We start from the raw sequence: 15,831 nt of genomic DNA on the forward strand, positions 1-15,831 counted from the left end.
AAAAAAAAAAAAAAAATACAAGAATTGGGAGAATACATTCAGGGCAACTTCAATCTGTCTCTCTGGGGGTGGGGAACAGAGACAAGAATATTGAAGCTGGGTGCCTGGGCATGGTGGCTCCTGTAATCCCAGCACTTTGGGAGGCCAAAGCAGGAGAATCAGTTGAGCCTTGGAGTTCAAGACCAGGCTGGGCAACATATCAAGACCCTGTCTCTACAAAAAAACTACAAAAAAAAAAAAAAAAAAAATTAGCTGGGTGTTGTGTGGCACAACTAACAACTTGGGAGGCTGAGGCAGAAGGATAGCTTGAGCCCAGGAGTTTGAGGTGCAGGGAGTATGATCGCACCACTGCACTAATTATTTTACTTGAGTCCCTCTTAGCAAGTTTTATGTTTATTCCAATTTTACAAATAAGGACATAAACTCAAATAAGTTGGTTAATTAGAGAGAGAGAGGAGGTGGGCACATCCTGGGACAGCATTCACTCCAGACAGCACCTGAGGCTAGGGGGGCTAAAGCCACGCACCCTGAGGACCCTCAGCGGCTCCGGAGTCCCCGTGTTCCCCGGGTGCAGGTCGCGGCCTAATCACACCACAGGGGTTTGTAGGTGCTGGCATCACCTCATCAGTGACGGACCAGGAAGGCTCCTGCAGCCCAGCAGGTCCTGCTCGCCGGTGTCTGCCCTGCCCACCCAGTCTCGTCTCCGGGACCCCAAACGTGACCAAAGGGCACGGCCGTCCTCGTGCGTGGACGACACGTTCCACCAAGCTTACTCGCGCAGGGCGCGCCAGGGCTGCCCAGCCCTTCAGGATTTTCCCAAGCCTGTCTCTGAGGCAGTGACCCGGGGGACCCGGCCGCCTAAGGTCACAACACGCGGCAGAGGCCCAGCGGCTCCGCCCGGCGCTGGCGGCCCAGCCCGCGACGAGACCCGGGGCCCCACGGTCCCGCAGGGGCTCCGGAGGCCGGGACCACCGGGCTCCCCGCATCGCCGTGACAACCAGCCCGAACCCGCGGGTCGTCCGCGCTCCCGACCCACCAGCCGGGAGCCGGCCCCGCCCTGGGGCGCCCGCCGCTTACCCCGCGGGACGGTGTACCGAGGCGGCGGCGGGAGGCGGGCGGGCGCCCGGCCGCGGCAGCTCCTCAGTAAGATGGACGCCATGTGCTCGGGCGCGGCGGCCGCTCCGGCCTCCTGCGCTGCCTCCTTCTCCGCGGCGGCCGCGGCTCTTCGCCGTCCCGGCGGCGCTTCAGACCCGGCCCGCGCGGACGGCTGACAGAGGCGGCTGGCCTCGGACGGGAGGCGCTCTGCTCAAGGACCCGGCACCAGCGGCGGCCTTGTCCCGACACAGACGTCCGGAGGCGCAGGGCGGGGCGGCCAGGCCGCGGCTCCCATTGGGCCCCTCAGCGCCCGCCGCTGGCCAGGTGAGGGGCGGACCGCGCCACCGCGGACTACCGGTTCCGGCGTGCACCGGGACGGCCTGCACGCTGGGGTGCGGACTACCGATCCCGGCGTGCACCGGAGCGGCGGAGTACCCTGAGGCGCGGACTACCGGTCCCGGCGTGCACCGGGGCGGCTGGCTCCTGGGGCTCGCTGCATCCTGGTTCCCGTCGTACCGTGGACGCCGGGGCTCCCAGCGTGGCGGCCGCAGGAGCTGAGGGAGTCGGCCGCGCTTGCGCGGGGACTGTCTTTTCGTCTCCGGGCGGCGGCAGCAGCGCGTGTGTCCGGAACTTTTCTGGGACTAAGTCCTGCACCCACGAGTAGAAAACGGCTCCTGGGAGCTTGGGGCTCCAAGGGCAAGTCAGGGGACGCTGGGGATGGAGGGGCGCCCTCGACGCCCTCGGCCGCGGTCCCTCGCCGGCCCCCCTGCTCTGTGGCTCTGCCCTCGGCGGTCCGCACTCTGGCGCGCGCAGCCCTGAGTGCCTCTTCCCTGCGTACCGGGCGGCGCTCCCCAGATACGGCGCCGCTCGGCGTCGGGGGTCCCCGTCACCACTGGGGGGACGGGAGCGCAGGGTCCCGCCCCGAAGGACAGGGCCATGCCGGCCCCTGGAGGCGAGGGCACTAGGCCGGGTGGCGGCGCAGCCAGCATAGCAGCCCCCCATCCCGGCACACCGCGTCCTCCCGTCTGAGCGGGAGGGGTGGATATGGGTCCTGCGTTGGCGCGGGGGGACCCCTCGTTTCGCTCTGGCCTAAGCAGCCCCTGGGGTCCCGCGCGCCGCAAGAGCGCCAGATTTCCTAACCTGGGCCATACCCTGTCCGCTCCACTTCCCAGTCCAAGAAGGAACAGCCGAAGCCCAGGACGCCAAGGACCTGGCTCGAAGTCTCCAGAATTCCCGCCACAGCTGGGCTGGGCTCGCGGACCGCTCATGCGCCGTCTCCCAGGAGCCTCCCCCAGCCCAGTTTAACAGCCAGCCCTGAGCAGTCCAGGGGAGAGAGACCGTGCAGCCTCCTAGCAGACCGTGACCTCTGAGCTCCACCTTCCCCTTCCTTCCCTAAGATGAGGATCCCTGAGTTGGGGCAGAGAAAGCAGGCAGGGAGAAATATGGGGACCTGCGGCGCTGGGGGCCCAGCTGGTGGAGATCTCCAGCTAGGAGATCCCCAGCACAGCACTTGCCCTGCCCTCTGTCTTGTTCAGGGATGTAACCTGCCTCCTTCTGCTTCTCCGCGGCACCTCAGGGCACCGCCTGGGGAGGGTCTTGTAGTGCACACTCAGCATCTCTGTTCCCTGGAGCGCATGGGGTGTGAAACGCCTGATGCCAGCCAGCTCCCCAGTCTTGAGAGGCTGGTTGAATGGCACATCTCCCTAGGAGGCTCCCTCCCCAGGGTCCCCTCTGCCCCTGCTGTCCATGCAGTCGGTCCTCACCCATCAGGAAAACGTAGCCTGCTTGCCTGGGTGGTTTTCCCCAGCAGGAACTGCCAGGTACTGGGCCTGGATGGGCTTGGATTCCCCATCTCAGTGGGAGAAGGGGGCATTGTTTAGTGCAGGGCACTTTGAAGCCGTCTGTAAGTCCCTGTGTCCACACCGGTCAGTGGGCACTGCAGACATCAAATGCAGACTGAGTTTAAGCACAACTAGGCCTGAACCTACGCCTGTGCTGCCAACAGACATGAAGGGGCCCCTTTTCCACCCATCCCCCAAGAGGCAAGAGGGGGATACAGAAGGATAGTCCTTGCCTCCCCACCCAGGGTTGGACCTGAGCTGGAGTGGACAGTTGGTCAGGGTCAGAAAGAACTGGACTTTTTATGGCCCAGCTGTAGGACTTTTTATGGCCCAGCTGTAGGACTGTATGTCCTAGTCCTGGTCTGGACATTGGTTCTGAGCACCAGATGACCCTGCCCGATGCTGGCTAGGGAGGGTGACCCCGGGGAGGGTGCAAGAAACAGTGCTCCTCCCGTTAATGCTGTGGGGTCCCAGGTGTCCCGGCAAGGCCAGGCAGGAGGTGGTGACTGCCCCATCTGTGCTAGTGCCTGTTTACAGGAATTTGAATGACACTGAAAGAGGAGGGAAGCCCTCCCCGCAGTCTCCACCCTGCCCAAAGTGCTGGGTGTGAGGAAATGTGGAACACACCCTCGCCTGCAGTTGGGATGACCCACCATCCCTGGACCAGAACAAAGAAAGCCTGGCAGCGGAGAGCCAACAGCAGGACTGACACAGGCAGGTGCTGTCTGCGATGCTCGTGCAGCCCAGGCAGGGTGGGATCTTAGATAAATTTTCAACAATTAAAATAGCTGTGATCAGGCGCAGTGACTCACACCTGTAATCCCAGCACTTTGGGAGGCCGAGGCGGGCTGATCACGGGGTCATGAGATCGAGACCAGCCTGGCCAACATGGTGAAACCCTGTCTACTAAAAATACAAAAATTAGCTGGGCATTATGGTGCATGCCTGTAATCCCAGCTACTCGGGAGGCTGAGGCAGGAGAACTGCTTGAACCAGGGAGTCAGAGGTTACAGTGAGCCAAGATTGTGCCACTGCACTTCAGCCTGGTGACAGAGCGAGACTGTCGCAAAAAAAAAAAAAAAAAAAAATAGGTCAAAAGACATAAGTAGAAATCTGGCATCCAGCCAGCTGACTGTGCACCCTTAAGGCTGGAATGAGGCTGTCCAGTCCCACATCTCCATATGCAGCAGAACAAGGGCACAGAACCATGGTGCAGTGGTTTAATAGCAAGCACTGTTTTTAGCCTTTTTCTCTTCTCCTTTTTTTTTTTTTTGGTTGGGGAAACTTCGTTTTCCTTCTCCCTATGTTCCTCACAAATCACACATAACCTTCCATAGTCACTTGGTGTGTATACAAGTGACAGTAGAGAAACAGGGCAGGAAGCCCAGGCAGCACACGGGCCCCAGTTAGGGAGGTTAGGGATCCCGTTAGGGAGGGCGGTTAGGGATCTAGTTAGGGAGGGCAGTTAGGGATCTAGTTAGGGAGGGGGCTAGGGACTAGTCAGGCAGCTTAGGGACCTAGTTGGGGTTGGGACCTAGTTGGGGGGTTTAGGGATCTAGTTAGGGAAGGGGGGCTAGGGATCTAGTTAGGGAGGAAGTTAGGGATCTAGTTAGGGAGGGGGGTTAGGGATCTAGTTAGGGAGGGGGGTTAGGGATCTAGTTAGGGAGGTTAGGGAACCAGTTAGCGAACTAGAGGAAGACTTAGAAGGGTTGTGTGCTGCACTTGACCCATGCTCTGGTGAAAAGCAGCCAGAGTTGCATTTGCCCAGATTGGGGATTTGCTGGGAAGTATGATGAAGGAAGAGAGACAAGGATGTTTGCAAGAGACTATGAGGCTTGTCCCAGGAATTGAAACTGGGGAGAAAGAAAGGGAAGAACAGGAGGGGGCAGCGGGAGACAGCAGAAGATAGCAGGATCACTGGCCTGTGGGCTGAGAGGGGTTTGGAGCCAGGTACCAGAACAAGTAAGCTAACGAAAGTGGGATGCTCCACACAGGGTGCTTGCACTTACTGGTGATGGCAGGGGCTAGGGTGACAGCCCAGGAGAAAAACCTTGGATACCAGGTCACCTTGCAGCTGGGAGAAGCTTTAGCCAGGTACACGCAGCAGGAGAAGTGGAGGTCAGCCTCCAGCCTCCAGCCTCCTCTCACCCCACTGAGGAACCACCTGCAGATAAAAGTGGTGGTTTTGGGCCAAGCACAGTGGCTCGAACCTGTAATCCCAGCACTTTGGAAGGCTGAGGTGGGCAGATCACGAGGTCAGGAGATCGAGACCATCCCGGCCAACATGGTGAAACCCCGTCTCTACTAAAAATACAAAAATTAGCTGGGCATGGTGGCATATGCCGGTAATCCCAGCTGCTTGAGAGGCTGAGGCAGGAGAATCGCTTGAACCCCGGAGATGGAGGTTGCAGTGAGCTGAGATCACGCCACTACACTCCAGTGTACACTACACTACATTGCATTTTTTGAGACATACCTAGACTCCGTCTCAAAAAAAAAAAAAAAAAAAGTGGTGGCTTTGGGCTGGGACATGGGAGGGCTATGCATTTGGATTTTTTTTTTTTTAATTGAAATAGGGCCTCACTCTGTTGCCCAGTCTGGGGTGCAGTGGTATGATCACGGCTCACTACAGCCTTGACCTCTGGGCTCAAGCGATCTTCCTGCCTCAGCCTCCTTGAGTAGCTGGGACCACAAGCATGTGCCACCATGCCTGGCTAATTATTTAATTTTTTGTAGAGACAGGGTCTCACTATGTTGCCCAGGGTGTTCTTGAATTCCTGGCCTCAAGTGAGCCTCCTGCCTCAGCTTCCCAAAGTGCTGGGATTATAGGCAAGAGCCACCATGGTTGACCTAAATTTGTTGTTGTTGTTTTATTTAATTTAAAAAAAATTTTATTTGAATCAATGGAACCCACTATATATATGTGTATGTGTGTGTGTGTGTATATATATATATATATTTTTTTTTAGACAGGGTCTCGCCCTGTTGCCCAGGCTGAAGTGCAGTGGTGCAAAATCATAGCTCACTGCAGCCTCCACCTCCCGGGCTCAAGGGATCCTCCCACCTTAGCCTCTAGAGTACCTAGGACTATAAGCACACGCCACCATGCCTGGCTAATTTATGTATTTTTTTGTAGAGATGGGGTCTCGCCACATTGTCCAGGCTGGTCTTGAACTCTTGGGCTCAAGCAATCCACCTACCTCGGCCTCCCAAAATGCTGGGATTACAGGCTCCCTGCTCCCTTTTGGATTTCCACTCTGGGAACAGCCAGCTGCCAGGTCATGAGGACACTCAGATAGCCTGTAGAGACCCACATGGGGAAGAACTGAGGGTAGTCCATTATGCAGCAATAGATAACTAAGACAGGATGTGCCTAGAGAATTTGCTCTAGGACACAGTCCCAGTTCCCAGGGCATGGGTCCTGGCGTCTCAGCTGCATACCAAGCCTGTGGGCTGAGAGGGGTTTGGAGCCAGGTACCAAAGCATTCATGAAGGACATTGATGAGGTTAGAATGAGGTCTCTCCATGCAGGCTGGGCCAGAATTCCTATGGCAGTTGCTTCCTGTTAAGTCCAGGTGGCCTCATCCTGAGCAGGTGCAGCCCACTCCTCAGCCAAGGACAGTGGGACATCTCAGGCTTCCCTGCAAACCCTTTCCTCTCCAGGGCCTTCCCCACAGATTCCAGCTGTGCTACTGCCCCCAGTTCAGTGGGGTGCTGCACACTGGTGCTCTGGCTGGGCTCCACCTTCTGCACATAGATTTTCTTTTTTTTCTTTTCTTTTCTTTTTTAATTTTATTGTACTTTAAGTTCCAGGATGCATGTGCAGAACGTGCAAGTTTGTTACGTAGGTAAACGTGCGCCACGGTGGTTTGCTGCACCTAGATTTGCTTTTTATTTTTTATTTTTTGAGACAGAGTCTCTGTCACCCAGGCTGGAGTGCAGTGGCGTGATCATAGCTCACTGCCGCCTTGAACTCCCAGGCTCAAGCAATCCTCCTGCCTCGGCCTCTGGAGTAGCTAGGACTACAGGCATACGCCACCATGCTCGGCTAATTTTTAAATTTTTGTAGAGATGAAGTCTCCTTATGTTGCCCAGGTTGGTCTCCAACTCGGGTTCAAGCCATCCACCTGCCTGGGCCTCCCAGAGTGCTGGGATTACAGGCGGGAGCTACTGTGCCCAGCCAGATTTGCTTTTTAGATCCTTCTACATTTGTGGGGAAACTGGTGAACTCTGAATTGACCCTGGTGATCAGTTAATAGTAAGGGACCAGTGTTGGTTTCCACCAAGCTACCCTGGAAATGTAAGATGTTACCATTAGGGGAAACCAGGTTGGGGGACTCCCTATGATCTTCGCAGCTTTTCAGTAAATCTAAAATTATTGCAGTAAAAAACAGTAAAACATCTGGCTGGCTGGCAGAAGGGGAGGCAGCCTCTGTCCTGCGTGGCTGTCCCAGACTGGCTGGGGTGGCACTCTGGCTGTCCCTGGTCAGTCCCTAACTCAGGCTGCCAAAGACGGTCGCCAGTCTAGGGAAGAAGCGGCCCAACGCGCTCCCCAAAGACGTCGCTGCAGGCACAGGGTTTAGGAAGAACTTTTATTTTCTTCCTTCTGCTGCTGTGGGTTTTAATTTCCTGCCATTTTCATAATTAAAAAAAGAAGTGCTATTTTAGCAAGAAACAATGTTTCTTTAGCCAAAGCCAGAGTGAGTGGGCAGCAATGGCCGCGCGCCCTGCTCTGGGTGGTCCCGACCCCGGGGAAGTCCCTGTGCAGAACGGGGGCTGCGGGGGCGGCAGGAGGAAGTGGGGGGCGCGGCACCCAGGCCTCGCTGTCTTCCCTCAGTGGGACCTCGCGCTGCAAAATCCGAAGAGCCCGGCTGGGGCGGGGTCGCGGGGTGCGCGGGAACCGGGGCCTGGGACGGGGCGGGGCCTAGCCAGGGCCTCCACGGAAGCGAGGCCAGGACTGGGGAGTGGGGGGTGGGGGGGTCGTGGCTGAGTGGGTGCCCTGAGGGCGGTCAAGGACCCCGCGGGCCTCTTCTCCTGCCTGGACACTGCGCTTGCCTGGTTATCACCAGTCCCAGCCCTGCCATCCTGGGGAGAGGGAGAAGGCGTGCAGGTGAGCGCCACGCCCTGGGGCTGGCTCTGACCTGACACCAGGTCCCAACTGTAGTTGCTAAGGTCCTGCAACTAGTTAGAGAGGTGTTGTAGAGCCAGGTGCTCATGGTTGTAATCCCAGTGCTTTGGGAGGTGGAGGCAGGACGATTGCTAGAGCTTAGGAGTTTGAGATCAGTCTAGGCAACATAGCTAGACCCCCCCACCAAAAAAAACCAAAAAAACAAAAAACGAAATCGGTCGTGGTCTTATGGGCCTGTAGTCCCAGGTACTCAGGAAGCACAGGCGGGAGGATCGCTTGAGCCTCGGAGGTCAAGGCTGCAGTGAGTTGTGATCATGCCATTGCACTCCAGCGTGGGCGACAGAGCTGAGACCTTGTCTCAAAAGAGAGATTTTCGGGCCCTAACCTGGTATCTCTAAGTGCAAGCTCACTTGGAAATAGAGTCTTTGCCGATGTAATCAAGGTAAGATAAGGTTATTAGGAAGGGCCCTACTCCAATAGATCTGTGCTCCTCCTAAGAGAAAACAGACTCAGGCGATGTGCAAGGCAGAGGCCACGTGACCACGGAGCCAGGGATCAGAGGTTGCCACCAAAGGACTGAGGCAAGCACCGGAAGCTGAGGAGATACCAGGGAGGACCCTCCCCAAAACCTCCCACCCTGCTGGCAACTTGTTTTCAGGCTCCTAGGCTCCAGAACGATGAGGGTAACTTTCTGGCGTTTTGTGGTCCTAAGAAACTGGTAGGAGCGGGAACCTGGCCTGGGAGCCCCCCAGTCCAGTCCAGAGGTAGTGTTCATGGGGCTATGGGGGATGAAGGAGGGCTCTAGAAGAAGTTGTCCCTCAGCTGAGAGCTGGCACAGCGAGAGGGGTAAAGTTCAGATTGGTGCTTGCCAAAGGTGGGTGTCTGACTGTCCAAGGGGTGACACCAGTGCGGGTCACCTCTGAGGCCTGGGGCTCTGCTTGCTTGGGTGGCCTCTCCAGGAAGCATCTTTGTGGGGAGATAGATTTCCAGTTGCCCCCACGACTGAAGCCTGGTCCTGATGTGTGGTTTATTCTTGGAGGTGACCACTGGGACTCAGCCAGGACACAGGGAGGGAAGTGGGGCTCCTCAGCTGGATTTCAGCCCCCATGTCCATCACCCCTACCCGATGGGGACCCCAACTCAGTGGAAGCTCTGCTCACATGGCCCTAAGACGCCTTGCAGTGCTGCCCGTGGGCTTCCAGTGGCTGCAGCTGTCACTCCCATGGGCCATCCCAGGGAACCAATGTGGCCTTTGGGCTGAGTGGGAGCTGGGACAGAGCCAGAACTTGGGAAAGGTGAGGTTCCAACCCGGAGACCAGAGTGGTTAGGCTGGGAAAGGGTTGTTGGGAGGGCCTCAGGGGAGGCCCTTCTGGCCCTAGCTGTGGCTCTGCTTCAGCTCTGGACCTGCTGGGCCCTGAGTTGAGGGGATGGGGCCTCCTTCCCTCCCCTCCTTGGAGGCAGGAGCCACCTGGGGCCTGGGAGGCGGGGCAGCTTGAGGCTGCTGGTTTCCACTTGGAAGCCCTCTTTATCTGGCCTGGGACAGAGAAAGGCTGGGGTCAGAGTGCACACATCTCCATGGAAACGGCAATGAGCCTGGCCCCTGGGGGACCCCAGCCCTGGTGGGGGTTGGGGAGGCCAAGCCAGGGCTCAGGGGCTCCTTTGGCAGCAGCCTTTATAGGGAGGTCAGGGCCAGGAGGTACCAGACATGCAGCCATGAAGAGCCACATGGAAGGGAGAGAGGACTCTCCCTCCTAGGGCTGTAGGCCCCGAGTAGGCGGTGACTATACGGCTGACAGCCAGATACAGAGCTTTTGGTTAGAGAAAAGAGGAGAGTCATAAAGAGATTAAAGAGCCAGCCTCTGCCTGGCTGCTACTGTCCCTGACCACCTGCTCAGGGTCACTCTGGTCCCACCCAGGACCCAGGCCCCCCTCCGATGGCCCGTACCAACCTGCCTGAGGCCTGCCCTCCAAGGACGACTTCTCTCAGCCTTCAGGGATGGGGAAGCAGCCCTGGCTGTCAGAACGTCCCAGCAGTCTCTGTGCCCAAAGCATTATCCTGCGGGACTGAAGCATCAACAGCCCACCCTGGAGCCTCTCAGATGAGCCCGGACGACACACCTGCAAATGGCAAGCACCTCAGACGAGGGCCTCCTTTCCGCAGGAACCCACCAGAGGTGTCTGGTGCGGACCTGTTCCTTCTTGCTCTTTTTTTTTTTTTTTTTTTTTTTTTCTTGAGACAGAGTTTCTCACTCTTGTTGCCCAGGATGGAGTGCAATGGCACAGTCTCAGCTCACTGTACCTCTGCCTCCCAGGTTTAAGCGATTCTCATGCCTCAGCCTCCCAAGTAGCTGGGACTACAAGCATATGCCACCACACCCAGCTAATTTTTGTATTTTTAGTAGAGATGGGGTTTCACTATATTGGCCAGGCTGGTCTCAAACTCCTGACCTCAGGTGATCCACCCGCCTCAGCCTCCCAAAGTGCTGGGACTACAGGCATGAGCCACCACCCCAGCCCCTTCTTGCTCTTGAGAGCAACAACACACATCGCCTTTGGGGAGAGGCCCCTGGTGTGTGTGTGGGGGGGATTGGGGTGCAGAGCTGGCCAGACTCAACTGCAAGGGGCTCAGGACCACCCGAGAGAGCTTGTCTGGGCTCAGGGAGGCTTGCGCTGGGCAGGAAAAGACCAGCCAGCCCCAGATAACTTTCTTCCAGGAAATCCAAACACACACTTGCATGTGTTGAATACATTTACATGTTGATGGTACTATTCAAAATGCAGATTTTTGGGGAAAAGTAGCCCTAATTCCAAATCTGTAGAATGAAATGAGATGTGGTGGTATTCCTCTTACCCTGCGGGGATTTAAATGGCGTTGGGGAGGCAGGCCGTTTCCAGGCCTGTGCCCTAGAGGGATCCAGGGCCTGGAGAGGCACCTGTCCTCCTCCCCACAGCCAGAGGGTTTCGGCCACTACCCAAATAAGACACCTTCTAGGGGCTTCTGGTGGCCTCAGGTGAGTTCTGGCAGTGACTGCTGTGGGGCATCTCTTGGCCGCTGCCCAAGCCTACACTATGCGCAGGACCCAGCAGGGCCTCACCACGTAGGGTTTGGAGGAGGAATAAATAATTTGATAATCCCTTCCAGTAGGGACCCTGGGGAGGGCTTCCTTGGGCCCCAGTGTACTCCGGGCCAGTCCCTTCTCTAGTGGGAAGCAGAGGTAGCCTGTGGCTGATCACCGAGGGGTCTGTTCCAGCAGGCTTTGTTCTGTCCTGCCCTTGAGGCTCTTCCTGGACCTAAAACCTCAGGCTCCCTCCTCTCACCCTGCTGTTAATGGACCCTGCCTGGCCTTAGGGACCTTTTCCTCATCCCTTTAGACCGGGAGGAGTACTGGACTTGAGCACTCCTGAGTGGCTGGAGAGACCTGGAGGATTTAGGAGTAGGCTGGGCCATGGAGCCTTGCGTCACGGCACCTGGTCTCAACAGCAGGGCACAGCTGGGTGCCTGTTTCTCTCTGCAGGTGACCTGGCTGCAAAAGTCTGGAGGCCGCACCAGCAGATGTCTTGTTCCGCAGCCTGAGGTGTCTGAGTCCCAGGAACCAGGGCTGTGGGTACATAGCCTTGTCCAGAGAGCTCACATCTCAGCTCCCAGCGCCCCTTCTAATACCCACAGCAGCACCTGGAGTTGGGGCCTGGGCAGGAATCCAGTCTACCAGAAAAGAAATGAGCGCAGGCTGAGCGCCATGTGCGAGGCTCCCAGGCTGGCTCCTGCCACGTGCTTCCCATTGTACAGACAGCCTCCAAGGAGTGGAGGGGCTTGCCTGGCTCCCACAGCTCCAGCACCAAAGGCTGTGCCTCTGCTGTGGGGACAGTACCCAGGATCCTGGGAAGGAAAAAAGCCACTGCTCACCTCCCTCTGCCCCTCATACCTGTCCCAGCCCCGAGTCTTCGTAAATGTCTCTGTCTCCACTGCCTGAGTTCAAGCCTGCTGTCCTTGCCACCTCTACCCCTCACCCCCATGTCCCCGACTCTACTCCAGCCCCTTCAGCTGCCATAGGTCAGCTTCTCCAGAAGCCTTATTAGGGACAGTATCAGTCTGCTCGGGTTACTGTAGCAAATACCACAGACTGGGTAGCTTAAACATTCGGGAGGCCAGATACGTGAGATCAAAGCATTTCCAAAGTTGGTTCCTTCTTAGGTTGCCAGGGAGAATGGGTCCCATCCTCTCACCAGCAGTCGTTGGCATTCGGAAGCATTGCCCTGACCTCTGCTTTCCTCTTCACATGGCCTCTCCTTGGTGTGCCTATCTGTCTCCAAATTTTCCCTTTTTATAAGGATACAGTCATATTGGATTAGGGCCCACCCTAATCACCACATTTTAACTTGATTACTTCTGGAAAGACCCTCATCCCCAAATGAGACCACATTCTGAGGTACTGGGAGTTAAGACTTCAATGTATCTTTTTTCTTAACTAATAAAGTTTAATTTTTATATATTTATTTTTTCAGACAGAGTCTCGCTCTGTTGCCCAAGTTGGAGTACAGTGGCATGACCTCGGCTCACTGCAACCACCACCTCCTGGGTTCAAGCAATTCTCCTGCCTCGGCCTCCAGAGTAGCTGGGATTACAAGCACGCACCACTGCACCTAGCCCAATTTTTGCATTTTTAGTAGAGACTGGGTTTCACCATGTTGGCCAGGCTGGTCTCGAACTCCTGACCTCAGGTGATCCGCCCGCCTTGGTCCCAAAGTGCTGGGATTAACAGGGGTGAGCCACTGCGCCCAGCCTAAAGTTTAATTTTTAGAGCAGTTTTAGGTATACAGCAAAATAGAGCAGAAAGTGCACCCAGGTCCCATATAGCCCCTTCTCACCCACACACCCAGCCTCCCCCATCATCCGCATTCCCCACTAGAGTAGTATATTTCTTGTAATCAATGAACCCACATCGTCACGTCATGATCACTGAAAATCCGGTTTTGGGTTCACTCTTGGTGCTGCACATTCTTGTATCCACTGCTACAGTGTCACACACAGTATTTTCACTGTCCTAAATATCATCTGTGCTCTACCTACTCATCCCTCCCTGCCCTAACCCCTGGCTAATCTTTTTATTGTCTCCATAGTTTTGCCTTTTCCAGAATGTCATGGAGTTGGAATCACACAAGTTTGTAGCCCTTTCAGATTGGCTTCTTAGTTAGTTTTCTGTTGCTTATAGCAGACTACCTGAAACTGGGTGATTCATAAAGAAAATGAATTTATTTACTTATTTTTGAGACAGGGTCTCACTCTGTTGCCCAGGCTGGAGTGCAGTGGCAGTGGCACAGTCACGGCTCACTCAGCCTCAACCTCCCGAGCTCAAGTGATCCTCCCACCCAGCCTCCTGAATAGCTGGGACTACAGGCATGTACCACCACACCCAGCTGATTTTGTAGTGTTTTTTTTTTTTTTTTACAGAGATGGAGTTTTGTCATGTTGCCCAGGGTGGTCTCAAACTCCTGAGCTCAAGGGATCCCCCATCTCAGCTTTCCAAAGTGCTGGGATTACAGGCGTGAGTCACTGTGCCTGGCCGGAATTTATTTCTTACAGTTATGGAGGTTGGGAAGTTCAAGGTCCGAGGGGTGTGTCTGATGAGAGCCTTCTTGCTGGTGTGGACTCTCTGAAGCTTCCCAGGCGTCCCATGACAAGGGGGCTGAGCATACTAACTGCTAGCCCAGGTCTCTCTACCTCTTGTTATTTTTATTTTGAGAGATGGGGTCTTGCTGTATTCAAACTCCTGGGCTCAAGCAGTCGTCCCACCTCAGCCTGCTGAGTAGCTGAGATTACGCCCTGATAATGAGGATCTTCTTTTCACGTGCATCCTTGCCATCTGGGTATCTACTTTGGGGAGGTGTCTGTGGAGGTCTTTTGTCCACTTTACTATAGACAGGGTCACATTCTGTTGCCCAGATTGGAATGCAGTGGTGCAATCACAGCTTGCTGTAGCCCCATGTAACTTTTGCACTCAGGAGATCTTTCTGTCTCAGCCTCCTGAGTAGCTGAGACTACAGGCATGCACCACCATGCCCAGCTGTTTTTTTATTTTTTTGTAGAGACAGGATTTCAATGTTGATCAGGCTGGTTTCAAACTCCTAGCCTTAAGGGATCCTCCTGCCTTGGCCTCCCAAAATGCTGGGATTACAGGTGTGAGCCACTGCCTTTCTGTACACTTTTTAAGACGAGGTCTTGCTATGTTGTCCTGGCTGGAGCACAGTGGCTATTCACAGGTGCAGTCCCACTACTGATCAGCATGGGAGTTTTGACCTGCTCTGTTTCTGACCTGGGCTGGCTCCCCCCTCCTCAGGCAACCTGGTGGTTCCCAGCTCCTGGGAAGTCACCATACTGATGGCAAACTTAGTGCAGACACCTGAATGGCATAGCCCAGAACTCCTGGATTCAAATGATCCACCTGCCTCGGATTTCCAAATAACTAGAACTACAGGTGTGAGCCACTGTGCCTGGCTTATTCACTTTTTGTTATTTTTTATTTTTTGAGACAGTCTTGCTCTGTCACCCAGGCTAGAGTGCAGTGGCATGATCTCGGCTCACTGCAACCTCCACTTCCCGGGTTCAAGTGATTCTCCTGCCTCAGCCTCCTGAATAGTTGCGATTACAGATGCCCGTCACTATGCCTGGCTAATTTTTGTATTTTTTTTTTAGTAGAGACGGGGTTTTACCATGTTGGCCAGGCTGGTCTCGAACTCCTGACCTCAGGCGATCCACCTGTCTCGGCCTTCCAAAGTGCTTGTATTAAAGGTGTGAGCCACCATGCCTGGCACTGGCCGTAATTTTAAAAATTAATTTATTTGTTTGGTGATAGAGACGAGGTCTTGCTATGTTGCCCAGTCTGGTCTCCAACTCCTGGGCTCAAGCAATCCTTCCACTTTGGCCTCCCACAGTGCTGGCTCACACTTCTCACAGGTGTGAGCCACTGGCCTTGGCTCCATTTTGAATTAATTTTTGTTAAGGGTGTAAAGTCTGCGTCTAGCCTGATTTTTTTTTTGCATGTGGACATCCAGTTGTTCCAGCACCATTTGTTGCAAAGACTGTCTTTTCTCCATCCCATTTCCTAGAGTCAAGTTCAGTTGACTCCATTATGGGGTCTATATCCGGGTTCTCTATTCTGTTCATGGATCTATTTGTGTATTTTTCCACCAGTACCACAATGTCTCAATTACTGTAGCCTTATAGTAAGTCTTGCAGCAACACTTGTTTTTTTGGGGGGGGGCACAACTCAAGCCATACAGGGGCCCAGCACCTGTGAAGGGACAGCGGCGGAGGCGGCGCGGGAGAGAAAGAGGAGGTGAACTGTGGCCACTCCTTGGTGGCTGGAGGGGGGTCCGGGGAGGCAGGACCTGGGCTGAGGTGTCGTTCTATAGCCCGGGTAGCGCACTTTCACAAAGCGCTCCTTGACCAAACTCTCGCCAGGCTCCCCTGGGCCCGCTTCTCAGCGAGGGCTCAAGCTGGGCCTGTAAAGCTCGAGCAGACACTAAGGCTCAAGGCCGAAGGTGTCCCCGGCTCCCTGAACCTGCCTGACAGAAAACCCAAGGCCGCCGGCTCCGGCAGCACCTGGAGGCAGGAGCCGAACTTCCATGGGCGGTGGGCAGCAAATCACACCGGCTTCAACCGCCCGGCCCGCCCACTTTTTGCAGCGTCCGACTTCCCCGCTCGCCCGCGCCGCTTCCTCCTCCTCCCTGTGCCGCACGCAGTCGCCCGCGCCACCCCCTGAAGCCCGG

The 15,831-nt window shown here is 55.6% G+C and overlaps 1 protein-coding gene across 4 annotated transcripts in view; it reads right to left on the minus strand.

Moving 5' to 3' along the window:
• LETM1 (leucine zipper and EF-hand containing transmembrane protein 1) overlaps positions 1-2,358 on the minus strand; it is a 43,561-nt gene extending 41,203 nt beyond the window's left edge. Inside the window, exon 1 of one of the 4 annotated variants that reach the window (XM_054683708.2) lies at positions 2,247-2,358. Coding sequence is in view for 2 of the 4 variants with exons in the window: in XM_016951138.3 (XP_016806627.1) it covers positions 1,078-1,159 (82 nt within the window). In the remaining 2 variants the exon portion in view is untranslated. Of the gene's footprint in view, positions 1-1,077; positions 1,480-2,235 lie in introns of those variants that run through there. The other 3 variants (XM_016951140.3, XM_016951138.3, XM_016951139.3) reach the window with 3 other exon arrangements.
• Positions 2,359-15,831: the final 13,473 nt, after the last annotated feature.

The sequence above is a fragment of the Pan troglodytes genome, chromosome 3 (genome assembly GCF_028858775.2).
Source record: "Pan troglodytes isolate AG18354 chromosome 3, NHGRI_mPanTro3-v2.0_pri, whole genome shotgun sequence".
In the NCBI taxonomy this organism is placed as follows: domain Eukaryota; kingdom Metazoa; phylum Chordata; class Mammalia; order Primates; family Hominidae; genus Pan; species Pan troglodytes.